Raw genomic sequence first — 15,597 nt, 5'->3', positions numbered from 1 at the left:
GGCCTCCATCGCATCTCTGGTTCTGCTGCGAGATCTGGGGCTGGTCCCTCCCTTGCCGGGGACCTTGGTTTTGCTCCCACCACCCCGTCTCTGACTTTGGGTGGGTGGGCCTCGGGGAGGTTCCAAGAGGCCAGGTTGGGGGTGGCTGCTTCCGACGTGTGAACGTGCTCCTGGACTTGGAGCTGGGCCCCACTGCTGGGGTCTCCCTGGGGGAGCCAGGAAAGCTGTACGCAAAGAAACGAGAGGTCCACCCTGTTGCTCTTCCCAGGGCGGGAACTGCCCCAGCCCTTCTCCGGAGCGTGGCTGGGTGGTTAAGAAGCTGTGATAAGGCCACTTGGGGGGAAGCGTCTGTGGTGCTTCAGCAGGACCCACGGGGTTTCCATCTGCGTGGGCATCGGCTCTGGGGAAGGCGGAAGCCCCTCTGGGAGGGGAGCCCCGGGCCCTGGGCTCAGGAGGACGCGCCTGCCTTTGCTGCCTCTTTATCCTTTTCCCTGGTGTGTTTAAGGAGCATCTCTTCCTTTTGCAATGGAAACAAGAAATCATTTAAATTACAAAATTAAGCGCCTGGCCAGAGCGAAACTGACCCGCCGGAAATTCTCACTGCATGTTCACCCCAAAAGAGAGACCTTACAAAAGGGGGAGACGCATTTTGTCCCTTTAAAGGAGCAGAGGTGACTTGAGGGGAAGGGGGGGTGCTCTTTGGATGGGGGATGGGGCACCCCCACCCCCAGCCCCAGACGCGGCGGGGCTGCAGCTCTGAGGCAGGGCCCATCCTTATGTCTGTTTTTTTTTTTTTTTTTGGCTTTTTAGGGTCACATATGGAGGTTCCTGGGCTAGGAGTCGAATCGGAGCTACAGCTGCCCGGCCTACACCACAGCCACAGCAACGCCAGATCCGCGCCGCATCTGCGACCTACACCACAGCTCACGGCAACACCAGATCCTTAACCCACTGAGCGAGGCCAGGGATTGAACCTGCATCCTCGTGGATCCTAGTCGGGTTCTTTACTGCTGAGCCACGACGGGAACTCCCTTATGTCTGCTTCGAATTGATGCCTGAGAGAAAATCTGTAGGGAAAGCAGGCCTCTGTGCTGCTGGGAACCAGAGCCGTTAGTTTGCTGTTACAGATCCTCTGCCCGTGGGCAACAAACCCCACTTGGCAGATGCGCGTCTGGCCTCGGCTTGCTTTTCTGGAGCCGACTTGGTGACGACCTGGTGTTAGCGACTGCCTTTTGTGGGCACCTACTGTGTGCCCGCCCCGCCACTCAGGATCCACGTTAATTCATCTTCCCTGATACCCACTTCGGATGTTAGGGTGTAAACGACCCCTTTTTAAGGTACCAAACCCAGGTTCAGGCCAGGTTCCTGAAGTCCGCGCAGCCTGGAAGGTTCTCTGTGGCCTGTTCGGCTCTGGAGCCCGGGCCTCTCCCCGGGGCTGGCAGCGGTGCCCCAGAGGCTGTGTCCTTGGGCATTTGAGCTGGTCTGCACGCTGGCCGCACCGCCTGCCCCGGTAGCCATCGGCTCCCCCGCGTCCCTGCTGGAGCGCTTCCGGCCGGCTTCTAGCCCCTCCTGACCTGTCTGGGGCCCCTCCAAGCGCTTGGGGCCTAGCCGGGCATCCCCAGGGCCAGGCGTCAGCGCTTCCCGGGGCAGGTCTGTGTGTAACTGGGGTGCTCTGGGCACGACTCCTTGGCTTTTGCAGGGAGGATGTTTCTCCTCCACGTGAGCTCTTAGAGGGACCACCTTGAATGCTGAAAACAAGTGTGGACACAGCAGGGCTGAGCCCCTGGGGGTCTCTGTGCCAGCGGGTTTGGGCCTTGCAGCTTGGCCGACGTCGGAGTTCCTGCTGGCAGCTCAGCGCCTCCTGCCCTCGGCTGGGGAGGTGGCCGGTGGTCGGACGAGGCTGGGAGAAAGGTCTGTGGCCCTGGAGTGTCGGGGATTTCTGTGGCCTGGAAGCCCCTGGGGGCTGGCCGAGGGCACTGCCGTCCCCCGAGCCCCCTGTGCCTCGTGCCTCACCTCTGACCATGTGTGTAAATCCCAGGAGACCAGTGTCACTGTCCCCTTGTCACGGAGAAGCTGGAGGCCCGGAGAGGGGACGGGGCTTGTCCAGGGTCACGAGGTCGGGCTGAGCGGGGGTCCCAGCTGCCCCCCGGCCACCCTGCTAATGGACACAGGCGTGTCCTAGAGGCCAGGGATCCCTGTGGGCAAGGAGGGGCCTGGGCATGGTGGGGTCAGCCTCCGGGGCTTCCCGCTGGGCCCAGTCCTGGTTCTGCAGACTCCGCCGGCCTCCGTGGGCCAGAGCCTTGCGGAGGACAGAACCGTGTCAGGGCGGCCCTGTCGTGTGAGGGACCACACCTGGGGCAGGGCTGAGCCATGCTGCCCGCAGTGCCCCTGGGGCTGGGACGAGGGCGTGGCATCGGGAGCCAGCCTCGAGCTTGGGCCATTTGCTCCCTGTCACCTGGAATGCTCACCACAGCGCTGTCCCCACATCACGGGGGAGGAAGCTGGACCAGAGACGGCAGTCCCGTGCCTGGAGCCACATAGCAAGCAGAGGCAGCGGGTCTGGCCGAGGCCCCCTCCCTTCCCCTCCCGCCACAAGCCATCTCATGGATCCTGGGACATGGGGGCTTGTGTCCCCGGATCACGGCAGTTAGGGGTTCACTGGTGACCCTGAGGCAGGCCCCTGGGTGCACTCGCAGGACAGTTTCAGAGGCTCCGAGGGCAAGTCACGCGCCACGTGTCCAGCCAGGAGACGCGGCCACTGGAAGCAGGCCTGGAGCTCGGGCTACCCGGGCGCCTCTGTGCCAAGCTCCAGGCAGAGCCTCCACTGCTGGGAGCCCAGCAGTCACTCTGCTTGGTGCCCCCTCGGTGGCTGTTGGGCACCCGAGTAGGTGAGGGGTTACGGGGAAAGCGAGTGAATGAGGGGCACGGAGGTGGGCGTCCCCTAGGCACTGCTGCGAGGTCGGCCCCTTAGCGGCGGAGGGAGCGCCCCTCCTGGACACAGGACAGCGATGCAGGCCGGCAGCAGCCAGGCCAGGGCTGACCTCGCCCCAGCTACTCTGGGAACGTGCACAGGCTCTGGGGCGCGGACTCTGTGGTCCCCACCCCGCGGTCCTGGAAGCAAAGGCCAGGAGAGGCGCTAGGCGGTGAGTGAGGAGGGGGCAGCAGGGTCAGACCCCACGCCGTGTGCAGATGGGGGGCTGGGCTCCCAGGTTCCTGATTCTGTTTCCCAAGAGGGGAGACCTTGGCACAGCCTCTGAGGCATCAAGCAGAGGTGGGCACAGGGCTGGCTGCAGGCGCGACCCAGCCTTTGGAGCAGGGGGCCCAGGCGCATCCTTGGGGACCCCCACAGGTCCCTGTGGCCTCTGCGGGCCTTAGGAGTTTCATAGGACCCCCAGAGTAGACAGGAACCTGGAGATGCTGCCCAGGGGAGTGTGCTGACCGCTCCCTGCCCATGTCCACATGGCTCTCACCCGTCCATTGGGAGTTCCAACCCAGTGCTCCGGTGACAGGGCTATGCTCCTAGGGGGACCGAGGGTCTGTGGGAGCCGCACGCCTGCCCTGGGAGGCAAGTTGGGGGGACTAACACGCTCCAGGGATGTGGTGCCTGGACCCCCCTTCCTCCCAGCCACCCCTCATGCTGGCCTGGGGCAGAGGCTCGGGAGAGGAGGGAGCCCGGGTGTGCCCCCAATCTGAGTCTGGCCCAAGCCCAGCAGAGTTCCCAGCCGTGGCCAATCACTCCTCGGCCTGGATTTGCTGTTCCTTTTTCCCAAACGACAAGCTTTCCTGCTTTGGGGGAGCCTGTGCACCTTAAACAGCCTGAGCTCCAGGCGGGGCAGGAGCCGAGACCAGGCTTGGCACTGCCGTGGGCCGAATGCTGGCTTCGGGGCCTTCGCTAAGCCCTCGGGGCCTCCGTGTTCTGGGGCAGCTGGTTCTGGGGTGTCCTCTCACTGGCTCATTCGGGAAAGACCCAAGGTGACATCTGCACCCTTAGTCCTGCCTAGCAGGCCTGGTTCCAAGAGAAAATAGGACACGTCCTTGCTTCCCAGCTGCCTGAGAGGTGGTCGCTGCCTCGGAGCCGCCAGCCTGTGGGGAGACAGGCAGTACCAGCACCCGTGAGCGGGTGTTAAACTCCGTCTCTTGCTAGAGCTGACCTACGGCTCCCGATTCAGGAGGTTCCCCAGAGGAGGTGATCTGAAGGATGGGTAGGAATTAGGCCTTGAATGGCCGGAGAACATTCCGGACCCAGGGAGTGGGGCCAGGCAGGGCTGGAGCGGAGGGGCTGGGGCTGGGGCTGGGGCCCCACGAGGCGGTGACCTTGGTCTGCCCGGAGCAGGTGCCGCGAGCCCCATCAGCGCCCTTGCGCCGCAGGCACTGGAGGATGCGCACGGCTAGGCTGCCAGGGAGCGGCACTTGGGGCTGCGGGAGTGTGAGTCTGGCCCCGGGGACATCGCCGTCCTTTGCCTCTGACCAAGGTCCTTGCTAACCTCCGGGGGCCGAGGCACCTCGTCTGCAGCCCCTGGCGGGCTGCACCCACCCGCAGGTGGCTGTGAGGGGGGCCTCACGGAGCCCCCCCTGTGCTCGGGGCATGGGTCACAGCCTGCTGCGCCAACACCTTGGTCACTTTGTTTCTTGCAGAAGGCGGCTGGTCCCAGAGCATCTCGGAGAAAGCGGACGCCTGTCTTGGCCTTTGGAAGACGCTCAAGGACCACGTGGCCGGGTCCACGGTCTCTGCCCTGCGCCTCGAGGGCGAGGCAGCCCAGGTGCGTGGCCTGACCCGATGGGCAGCGTGGACCCGTCCCTCAGGAGACCCCGGCCGCTTCCCCACAGGCCCCGCCCTCCCCGGGTCCCCGAGGGCGGGCTCAGCCTGGCACCCCCGCAAGTAGAAGAGATCCCACCTCATGACCAAGAGCGAGGGAGCTGAGCAAGAGACGCCCTGGCCTCTGTGGCCCCCTCGAGCCCTGCCACCCCCCCCGTGGCCTGATCGTGGCACCGGCTGGCCTCCTCGAAGCGCGTGGAATCAACGAGGCCCGCGTGGGCTGAGTTGTTGGCAGGGAGACTCCTCTGAGCCAGCTCGGCCTGTCACTGCCCGCAGCCATGCCAAGCTGGGGCACAGTCAGCCCCCGGCCCATGAGTTGTCTTGCTGGACAGGCTGCCTTGGTGCCCTGAGCCTCGGGCTGCCTGTACGACTCAGGCAGGAATACCTCCCGGCAGAGGTGGGGGCTCCCAGGGCACCCCAGAGCACCCGTGGCTTCGGCGAGAGGGCCCGGGGTGAGGCAGCAGGGTTGTCATCCGCTGGAGGGCAGGACCCCCCCCGCTGCCCCCGGGGCCCTCCGCCGCCTCTCCCTTGGCTGGAGCCCTGCAGGGTCCGGGTTCATCTGCTCGTTACTTGGGTTTATTGTGCTGGGTGCTGAGCGAGGGGAAGGGGCGGGTTGGGGCAGAGCCGGTCCCCTGCCCTATGCAGCGTGGGGACCCCGGGCAGCCTCAGCTCCTCGTGGCCCGGGGCTTTGTCATTCTCTCTGAGGCAGCCCGGAGGGCTTCCGTGGCTCAGGAACCCAGTGGTCACGTGGCTTTGGGGTCAGTTTCACAGGCGTGGGAAGGGCGTGGAGGTGACCGCTCTGAGGCCTGAGGGTCTGAGCAGCTCCATGTGCGGTCCTGTGTCTGTTGGTACCTCACCAGGACAGGTGCCCACTGCCGGGGGGTATTCTGGACCCCGGGGCTCCCTGCCGAGCTCCGAGGCATCTCCTGGGACAGCGCCTGAGGGCTCGTGGGAATGGCCACACCATGGCAGGGGACGAAGCCGCAGCCCACCTTCCCTGCTGTGTGATCTTAGGAACCCCCCTCGCCCCCCACTACTCATTGTCAAAGGGCTTCCGTATCTGACCCTGCCTCCCTCCCAGGCCCCAAAGAGCAGAAGGGGAAGCAGAGCTGGCCGAGAAGTGATGAGGCCAGGGAGACAGAGAGGGAGGGAGGGAACGCGCCCCGCCCCGCGGCAGCCCTCCCCTCATCCTGAGCGCATCCCATGTTGTTTCATGTAATTTTACCAAACCCTGAAAACCAAAGTTGAGGATTTTCCTGTGTGCGTTAAGAATCCAGTGTTGTCACTGCAGTGGCTCAGGTTGCTATTGTGGTGTGGGTTTTTTTGTTCCTGGCCTGGGAACTTCCACATGCTGTGGGCACAGCCAAAAAAAAAATCTAGGTTGAGAGAATGGCGGTGGGAACCCCAAGGTCACTGTCAGGCCTCGCTGAGCCTAGCTTTGCCCTTGCATCTCTGGCCCCTAAATCTACATCCTACAGTCACCCTCCTGCCCCTTGCGTGACCCCAGAAAACCAGAGTGGGCACAAAACCACATAGATGCAGTGGCCTTCTGGCCCGTGGTGTCCCCAAGTGGTTCTGGATGGCCCTGAGCTGCGCTGGGCCTTTCGGGTCTGAGGGCGGGGTGGGCTGGAGCCAGCAGGGTGCAGACGCAGGGCGTGTGCCCCACTCACCGGGGGCTCCTTCCCGAGACTTAAGCTTCTCTCTCTCCTCCCAGGTCTTGCCCTTCTTGCCGTCCACTTCGCCCCCAGCCGACGCCTGGAGCTTGAGGTGACTGAGCGCTCTCAGGTCTGTGCGCTTTTGAATGTTGAAGATCAGGCTCCCCACCCCCGCCCTCCCGGAAGGGATGTACACACTCTGGTTACACGTGCACGTGTGCTCCTGTGCACACGCCTGCACGGCCTCTGGAGGACAGGAGCCGGGCGGGCCCTTCTCACACCGTTGCTTGGGCTCGGCTCTGTGCGCTGCCTCCGTGGCTCTGCCCTCCCGCCGGAGACGGGGCCTGTAGGGAGCCGGGCTGGCCCAGGCGTCTCCCCAGGGAGCCGGTCTCGACCGTCTTCTGGGCTCCCTCCTGCCGCAGGTGAAGTGAAGCCGCCTTTGCGAGGAGGCAGCTGTCACGGGTCCGAGCTGGGAGGACCCGTAACTCCCTGGCATTTCCCAGCATCTGTGGGGTCGGGCAGCGCTCAGGGGCTCAGCAAGTGATGGGGTCTCAACCCGGCCCTCCCCCGAGAGCCAGCCTCACTGTGGCCTGTCGGGCACACTTGGCTGCTTCCAGCCTCCTGGGGAGTCAGTGCAGCCGTGAGGGTCAGACCCAGAGTGGCATCCATTCCCCTCCCCCACTCCTGCCATGGCCAGGGGCAGGCCTGCCTCCCGGGGCTGGGCAGAGAGGACCTGGGATCCCTCTGCCATCGGGGCCTCTCATGTTGGTAGGTCCAGCTTGCCCACCAGACTCCACAGACGCCACCCCGGGGCTTTTCTGTCTGCATGCAGGGCCTGTGCCAGCTGGTGCCCAAGGGTGGGGTGGGACACTCTGGGGGCAGGAGGGCCTCCAAGGACTTCAGAGACGGAGGAGAGAGGGGGACACGAGAGGGGAATAGCGGAGGGAAAGAACAGAGCAGAGGCAGAGAGAGCAGGGCCGGGAGAAGGGAGACGGCAGAGCCACCAGGACCCGCGCGCAGCTGTCCCTGGGGAGACGGCCTCGGGGGCGCTGCTCAAGGCCATCTGTGCAGGTGCTCCCCTGGCACCCACTGTGAAGTCCCCAGTGTCCCCAGGACAGTGGTGGCCTCCTGGGTCCAGAAGAAACGCAGGGCAGCCCTCACACAGGCTCGGCCAGCAGAACGGCAGCTGGGACCAAGCCCAGGCCGCGAGGGCGAGACCTCGGGCATGGGGAGGGGCCCCCGGGGAGCCTGGGCTGGTCTACCTGGGAGGCCGGAAGGCTCCCGGGCCAGGACGACGGGGCCGGGCGAAGCGGCCGCGGCCTGGGCCGCGTGGGGAGGGGCCTGGAGCGTACCCTGGGTGGATGGAAGACGAGGCCTGTGCACACCGTCGGGGCTTACTCAGTGCTCGCCCAGCGCCACTCATCGCCAGGGTGGCCAACAGCCCGGTCACTGCGAGGCTGAGCCCGTGCCCAGGGCCAGTGGGGAGGGCGCCTCCTCGCCGTGTGCACGGCCCTGTCGTTGCCACCGGGCTCGCCTCCTCCATCCTGTTAATCCAAAGCAGAGACGGGGCCCGGACAGCCCAGCTCCGGCCTCGCGTGTGGTGCTGGAGTTCTTCTGGGCTGTGGAAGCCCTTTGGGATGCTGACTCGGGCTCAGGGGGCATTGAAGGTTTGGGGGGACAGGGACTCACTTGGCAGAGTTTGCTTTCGAACCGACTCATGATTGGTCTCCTGTGGGTCTGCCCAGACTTGGCCCGGGTCAGGAGGGGTCTGGGCACCGGGCGGCACCCCCGACCTCCTCCCCGCACCGGGCGCCTCACCCACAGTCGGCAGCAGATGGGACCGCGTGGACCCAGCCGGCGCCCAGGGCTGGCCAGTCTGCTGAAGGGCGTTGTCCGTGTTCCCCCTGGGGCCCTGCGGATGGAGGCCGCCCCGGTCTTCAGGAGTCGGGGGGCAGGGGGGCTGCGGGTTCACAGGAAATAGAGGCCTGGCCCCGCGCCCCACGGCAGGGCCACGTTGAGAAGCCGTGTCTGGGGCCATGGCCTGGAGAAGGGGGCCCCACGGTGACGCCACGGCGAGACCCCTCTCCTCTGCGGAAGTGCCCACGGGGCTTATCTGTCACCTGTGGACGAAGGGGCGGGAGGGTGTGTTCTAACGCGGCTGATCCAGGGCTTCATTTACCCGGGCCGGCCTTAAATACCTCACACTCGATGTTTTTGGCCTCGGAAAACAGCCGCAAATACAGAGCGCTGGCCTTCGCTCCGCGCTCACCTGCTGGCTCCGAGGGCTGCTCTCTGGCTGGGAGCAGGTGACCCCCGAGCAGGAGGAGGACATGAAACGCAGCCCCTCTGGGGACAAGGTGGGGGACCCACCCGGCAAGCCACACGTGGACGAGGTACTTCAGATCCATTCGCGGTTGTCAAGCATTTTCTGTTCCTGTGGGCCGGGCCCTGAGCTGACGCCCTTCCCAAGCGGGTCAGGTGGGCATCTGTCAGTGCCCCTCCCCTGTGTGGGCTCAGGCTCGGGGAGGTCACGGGGCCCGTCCCAGGCCACCAGGCTGGCGAGCCGCACAACAGGGGCCCCGCCCCAGCCTGCCCAGAGGTGGAAAGACCTGCGGGCTCCAGGAAGGGGCGGTTGTCCCCAAGGTGCCACATGCTGAGAGGCAGCCTCCTGGGAGGAGCCCAGGGACAGGGCTTACAGCTCAGGTCCTGGCTGGAGTGGCGGCGGGTGGACCAGAGAGGTTACGAGGAGGCTTCCTGCTGCAGGAAGCCGAGAGCCCGCAGACCCGTGGCACTGGGGCTGCAGCCCCGTTCAGCCATTTTTGCCCCCGCCTGACGGGGCTGGGTGCCCGCCTTCACCCGTCTGCCCTGCTGGAGGCCTCGTTCCCCAGATGTTACTGAGCTGAAAGCTCAGCCCTCTCTGGCCCTGGGTGGGGAGAGCGCAGGCCCCATGCTGTCCAGCGGCCTGACGTCCCTGCTGCAGCGGCCCTTCTCCAAGAACACTGCCCGCTCCGCCGGACCAGCTGGGGAGAACCGGGCAGCGGAGGCCCCTGGCTGTCCCCGTAAGGAAGGGAAATTGAACATCTCAGATGTGAGGCTTTCTGGGGTCCCCAGTGCAGAGGGGTCTGTCCTAGGAGCTGTGTGACCTCAGGCAGGTAAATGGCTTGGGTCTTCGCGCCCTCATCCTAAACCACTGAAGGACGACAGGCCTGCAGTGACTGGGGGGCGCTGACGCAGCCTCTCTGCTCCACTCCTCGCCCGTGGACGGGGCTGCAGTGAGGACTGATGGAGCCACCTGCCCAGGGATGGGCTCAGGTTGGGGCTGGAACGCCAGGGCGGAGGGCGTGCTCTTGCCCAGCTTCCGACGGGGAACGTGGGCCCAGGACATGGTACATACATTTGCGGGAACACTGGGCAGGCAGGGCTTCGAACCCAGGGCCCTAGAGCCGTGAAGCTTACTCTTCCCCAGTGAGCCCCCCTCCCCTGCCCCAAGGAGACACCACTCCTGGGAGGTGGCGAGGGCAGCTATTTTCTTCACGCCTGGGGAGCCGTCGGCATGATGTGGTCAGACGAGCTACGGGGACGGTGGCTGCTGTCCTCTGTGCCACGCTGTGTCACCGAGACAGGCCCCCACCCCGGTAGAAAAGACGTGGGCTCCCTCCTGACTCACTCTTCTGTTCCGTGACACAGGCCAGCTCGGCCCTGGACCTGCTCGGCTCTGGACCTGCCCATCTGCGTCAACGCACGAGGCCCCCGTGCCCCAGGTGCGTGAGTAGCCTTTCCCCTGACTCAGGGGCCCCGCTGCTGGCCGCCACCAGCACCAGTGCATGGCGCCGCCCCAGCCGGTCTGCCCGTCTTTAGAGCGGGATGGTTTCCATCCTGGATTTTCTCCGCGAAGGCTGGGAGGGGTGGCCGGTGGCTGCCAGCGCCCCAGGGGGTGCTGCTGGTCTCTGCCTGGCCTCTGAGCTTCTGCTGGGGCACCGGGACCTGGACCTTCCGTCCAGAGGAGGTGGGGACATGACCCAGGCAGGCAGGACAGGAGCCCTGAGGCTGGAGAAGTGGCTGGTGCTGGTGTGGCTGACCTGGCGCCGTCAGGCAAGGGCCTCGGTTGCAGCCACGTGTCCTGGAGTGGGGCTCCCCCCTGCTCCGTGTCCCTTGCTGCCTGCCCTGTCCCCTCACCCGGGGCAGGAAGGAGGGGCCAGCCTGGACCACGGGGTCAGCTGGGCTGGCTGTTCCCGCATCCCTGGTCTGAGGAGCCCCGCAGCCCTGCCGCCTCCTTCAAGACGGGAGGGCGTCAGGGCTGCGGCTCTGGGACAACAGGAGGAAGGTTCTGGAGAGGACGCTGCCCACGTCCCTGGCCCAGGCCTCCAGGCCCTGGTGCCGTGGTGGGCGTGCTTCCGAAGCCGGCGTCACCCTCCTCCTTCCTGATCCTCCTGCTGCTGCTGCTGCTGCTCCCGGCCCTCCCGCCTCCGGCCTCCGGCCTCCATCCTCCCTGCCCTCCATCCTCCCCGCCTCCGTCCTCCCCGCCCCCCCTCCTCCCCCCTCCATCCTCCCCGCCTCCGTCCTCCCGCCCTCCGGCCCCCATCCGCCCTGCCCTCCTCGTCCGCCCTCTGTGGCCTCCCCTCGGCCCGTCTTGGTCCTCCCGCCCCCGTCCTCCCGGCTCTCCTCGTCCGCCCTCCTCGTCCTCCCGTCCTCCCGCCCCCACCCTCCCCGTTCTTCCGCCCCCATCCTCTCCGTTCTCCTCGTCCTCCCGCCCTCCCGCTCCCGTCCTCTCCGTCCTCCCGCCCCCGCCGCCCCCGTCCCCGCCGCCCCCGTCCTCCCGTCCCCACCCTCCCCGTCCTCCCGTCGCCGTCCTCCCGCCCCCGTCCTCCCGCTCCCACCCTCTCCGTCCTCCCGCCCCCGTCCTCCCGTCCTGCCGCCCCCGTCCTCTCCGTCCTCCCGTCCTCCCGTCCCCACCCTCCCCGTCCTCCCGTCCCCACCCTCTCCGTCCTCCCGTCCCCACCCTCTCCGTCCTCCCGTCGCCGTCCTCCCGCCCCCGTCCTCCCGCTCCCACCCTCACCGTCCTCCTGTCGCCGTCCTCCCGCTCCCACCCTCTCCGTCCTCCCCGTCCTCCCGCCCCCGTTCTTTTCGTCCTCCCGGCCTCCCGCCCCCGCCCTCCCGGCGCCGAACAAAATGGCCGCCGCTCCGCCATCTTGTGTGCGAGGCGGGCGCCCCGCGGCCCCGAGGGCCTGGCCCGAGCCCAGCCCGCTTTGGCCTGGCCGCCCCGGGCTGGGCACCGGCCAGCGCCTGGGAGAGGCGGCCCTGGAGCCCGGCCTCCCCGCCTCGCAGACGGAGCCTGCGCCCAGAGAGCAGCAGGGAGAGCCGCGGACGCGTCTAGAATCGAGCGTGGGCGTCGGGCCCCCCGCCTCGCAGCCGCTTTCCTGCCCGAGGAGCCCCCGCCGCCGGCCGGGCGCCGGGCCAGCGCTGGGCTCCCGGTGGCCAGCGGGGCTTCCGGGCCGGACGCGGGCAGCGCCCGTCCTTGGGCGGCGGGGGGGGCTTCCTGGCGGCGGCGGCTCCCGGCGGGCTCCCCGGAGGAGGGCGGCTCCGCCGGGCGCCTGCGTCCTCCACGCGGGGCCCTGGCTCCCGTCCGCCTCCGCTCGTGCCCTGCCGGCGGGAACCAGGCCCGGGCAGCGCCGCCGCCTCCGACCCTGGGGGCAGCCGGCCTGCCGTCCCGCCGCAGCCCGAGCGAGGGCACGGGGAGCGGACGCCTTGCCCGGGCCGGCGCCGGCCGTCACCGCAGGGCCGGGCGGGGGCCGCGCAGCCCTCCTGCCTCCGCGAGCCGCGAGGCATCAGCGCTGGCCTGCAGGACCCGGGGGCAGGGTCCCCAGAGGGCGGTCAGCGAACTGCCCGGAGGAGGTCGCAGAACGTCCGGGTGAAGAAGCAGGGCCTGCAGTTCCCGTCGTGGCGCGGTGGTTAACGAATCCGACCGGGAACCATGAGGCTGCGGGTTCGATCCCTGACCTCGCTCAGTGGGTGAAGGATCCCGCGTTGCCGGGAGCTTGTGGTTGTAGGTCGCAGACGCGGCTCAGATCCCGCGTTGCTGTGGTTGTGGTGTATGTAGGCCGGCAGCTATGGCTCCGATTCGACCCCTAGCCTGGGAACCTCCATGTGCCGTCAGAGCTGATCTAGAAAAGGCGAAAAGACCAAAAAGAAAAAAAAGATAGTTGTTAAAAAAAAAAAAGAAACAAGGCCTGGGGCGGTTTAAGGGGACTGCCGCCACTTTTCCGGGGTGGGGGTCGGAGGCAAGCTCGGCCCTGTGTTCTCTGCGTGGCCAAGGTCAGGTCCTCAGGCTTGGTGAGGTGTCTTCGCCAGACACCTGGAGGCTGGGACGCTTTGCTGGACGCAGCCCAGGGCCCTTCCCAGACGCCCTCCCCCGGCGGTTCCTGCAGAGGACATTCTGTCTCCGTGAAGCGGGGTTTGCCCAGGCCGCCCTCAGCTCTGGGAAGCCTGGCCAAGGACCGGCTGGTGCACCACCCAGACGGGCACCCTGGGTCCACAGGCCGGGCCAGGGACCCCAGGGCGGGATGGCCCCTCTGGAGGGGCTGCTGCTGGGGGGCTGCCCCAGGGCGTAGTTGCACACCGGCACTTCTGATGATGCGGTTCCGTCTGGCCCGCCCTCCCTTCCCCCCTCTCCTCGCCCTGTGACCCAGACTGCGGCTTAAACTGAGGCTGCTTTCAGATACGTACACGCCTTTGAGGTTGGAGCCATTGCCTGATGGTTAAGTGCTGGCCGGAGACACCCACACCCGCGGCATCAGAGAGGGCTCGGCCTCTGGCTTTCCCTTTGGCTCTGAGCAAACCCAGGAGCGCTGACACCGCGTCCCCGCTGGTGCCTCACCTTGGCACCCGGCCTCCCTGGGTGCAGGTGTACCCGTGGCCAGGCTGGATCCTGTTGCCCTGGGGCCTCCGGCCAGCATCGGACCCCCGGCTTCCTAGCTCCCACATCTCCGGGCAGTGGCATTCGGTCCCGGGTACGTGTCGCGGCTTTCCCTGGAAAGTGGACATTTCCCAGGCCTGGCCACCTTCCGCCTGTGAGCCGGAGGTCTCTGGGGACAGGAGGGTGGGAGCCGGGCGGGGCACAGACTGCCGCCGATGGGAGACCCCGACCAGAGGACATGGCATCTGTCTTGGGAGGCTGGACGGGCAAGGGACCAACGAGAGAGCACCTTGGGCCCCTGAGCGGGATGCAGGCCTGGGGTCTGTCCCTGACCTGCGGGCTGGACCCTGGGGGCACGGGCTCCTGTCTGGAGGTGCCACTTCCCCGCCCGCGTGGCCTGTGCCACCTGAAGGGGTGCGGGGCTGTGGGAAAGGCCTGGGCTCAGCTGGAGTTCAGCTCTTGCTGGGCTCCTCTGTCCCCGTGAGTGCTCTCGGGGGTACTGAAGCCGCCGGGCCCCGCGTCAGCTGAGCTTTTGGAACAGGAGGTGAAAGGAAAAATAGGAAACCGTCCATGTTGCCGATACTTGAGTTTGATGTTTTAACATCAGGGAAGAGCTGTGCGCGTCTTACATGGAAACACTGGCCTCAGTTCTGGAGTTTAGTGCCCTGTCCTGCGAGTGTCTGGCCCGAGCCAGCCTCTGCCCAGCACACGTCTTGTTAACTTTATGGGCCGTGTTCGCAGGGAGACCCAGCCCCCGGGTGCCACCCCCACGCCTTGTTCCCAGACTCCATTGTTGGCACGGCTTGCCAGGCAGAAACACTGGCCGCTTTATGGGGAGAAACTTAATCGGGGCGGCAGTGGGGGGGGCAGCCGTGGCGGGGGGGGGGTCCTGGCTCCCGGTGGCCCCAAGCCAAGCTCGAGGTGACTGCGGGGTGACGCCGTCTGTCTGCCTCGCTTGCTCCAGACATCCGCCTGGGGCCTGAAAGGGCCACCTGCCCATCGAGGCCTCACACACCTGTCCCCGCTGGCCTGGCTCCTCCCATCCCGGGCCTGCCCGGCGCCCTGCCCGTGGGCAGACACTGTGGGACCAGGGCTGGGCCGGCGGCGGCGGCGGCAGCTGGCAGATGGCAGGGCGACGGCCCCCGGCTCCCCAGCAGCCTGGCCCAGGGCGCCCCCTTCATGCTGCACCGCCTGTCCCTGTCGCCGACCCCCGTCCAGACCACGGCCATCCCCCCGGGAGAGAGGAGGTCTGTGCTGTCCCTCCCTGAGCCCGAGGCCCGTGGACCTTCCTAGGACCGCAGGGCAGGTGGGCCGAGCACATCGTGCCCCCCGCCCCGCGGAATGGGGGCCTTTCCCCTGTTAGCTCAGAAACGTCTCCACGGATGGGTCACAGACCCAGCAGCGTCGCTCCTGCTCTCCCTGCAAAACCGGGTTGTTGGCCGAAGAACCAGGTTCTGTGGGAGCTGCCCCTTGAGGTGCCTGCCCCAAGGCAGGGGGATCAGAGTTCAGGGAACCCTGCTGGGGGCACTGTGCCTGCTTCCTGGTCACCTGGAAAGGCGAGGAGCGGCACAGATGTGCCCGAACCTGCCCCCCGCCCTCGGGGAGCGCCCGCCCCCGGCTCCCGTAGCTGCACTGCCTGCCGCAGGTCTGGCTGTCCGGACACGAGGCCTGGCGCCTCAGAGGGCAAGCCCGGGTCCCATGGCCATGGCCCGCCTGGGCCTCCCGGTGGGCCGTGAGAGAGGGGCCCGGACTGAGGAGCAGGGGGAGCAGTGAGGCGGTCACTTCTGGCACAGGACAGGTGAGCCTGGGAGGGCAGCTGTCAGACACGTGGGGGAGAGCTGCCCGGGGCATTTTTCTGCCCTGGGAGGGTGGAAGAGGAGGGGGGCCTGAGCCCTGGTGATGGGCAGCCTGGCCTCTGGGAGGGCTGAGGGGCAGGGCAGGCCAGGACCCCCACAGCCAGGTGGACTCATCTTCCTGTCCCTGTTAGTGGCCAGGAACGCTGAGGTGCGGTTGGCACAGGGCAGGCCCGGACCGACCCACATAGGCCTGGCTCCCAGTCCAGCGTCTCAGGCTCAGCCTCAGAGGCCCCTGCTGTCCCCGGGCCGACTGTGCTCGTTACCTGTGTCCCTTCCCTCGTGCTGGTCCTGGGAGGGCACCTGTGCAGTGGGCCGGGGCCAGCTGGGGTACAGTTTGCTGAGTGAGCCTGGGTCCTG

At 67.1% G+C, this 15,597-nt stretch overlaps 1 protein-coding gene across 6 annotated transcripts in view; it reads left to right on the top strand.

The window, feature by feature from the left end:
* The window catches only part of LOC110260611 (translation initiation factor IF-2-like), a 41,668-nt gene that overhangs the window by 22,074 nt on the left and 3,997 nt on the right, over positions 1-15,597 (top strand). For 2 of the 6 annotated variants that reach the window (XR_002343850.1, XM_021091381.1), the window contains 3 exons: positions 4,636-4,760; positions 6,531-6,601; positions 10,159-10,232. Coding sequence is in view for 2 of the 6 variants with exons in the window: in XM_021091381.1 (XP_020947040.1) it covers positions 4,636-4,760; positions 6,531-6,601; positions 10,159-10,232 (270 nt within the window). In the remaining 4 variants the exon portion in view is untranslated. The other 4 variants (XR_002343847.1, XR_002343848.1, XM_021091379.1 and 1 more) reach the window with 3 other exon arrangements.

The sequence above is a fragment of the Sus scrofa genome, chromosome 5 (assembly GCF_000003025.6).
Source record: "Sus scrofa isolate TJ Tabasco breed Duroc chromosome 5, Sscrofa11.1, whole genome shotgun sequence".
In the NCBI taxonomy this organism is placed as follows: domain Eukaryota; kingdom Metazoa; phylum Chordata; class Mammalia; order Artiodactyla; family Suidae; genus Sus; species Sus scrofa.
This window is presented reverse-complemented; position numbering and strand designations above follow the sequence as displayed.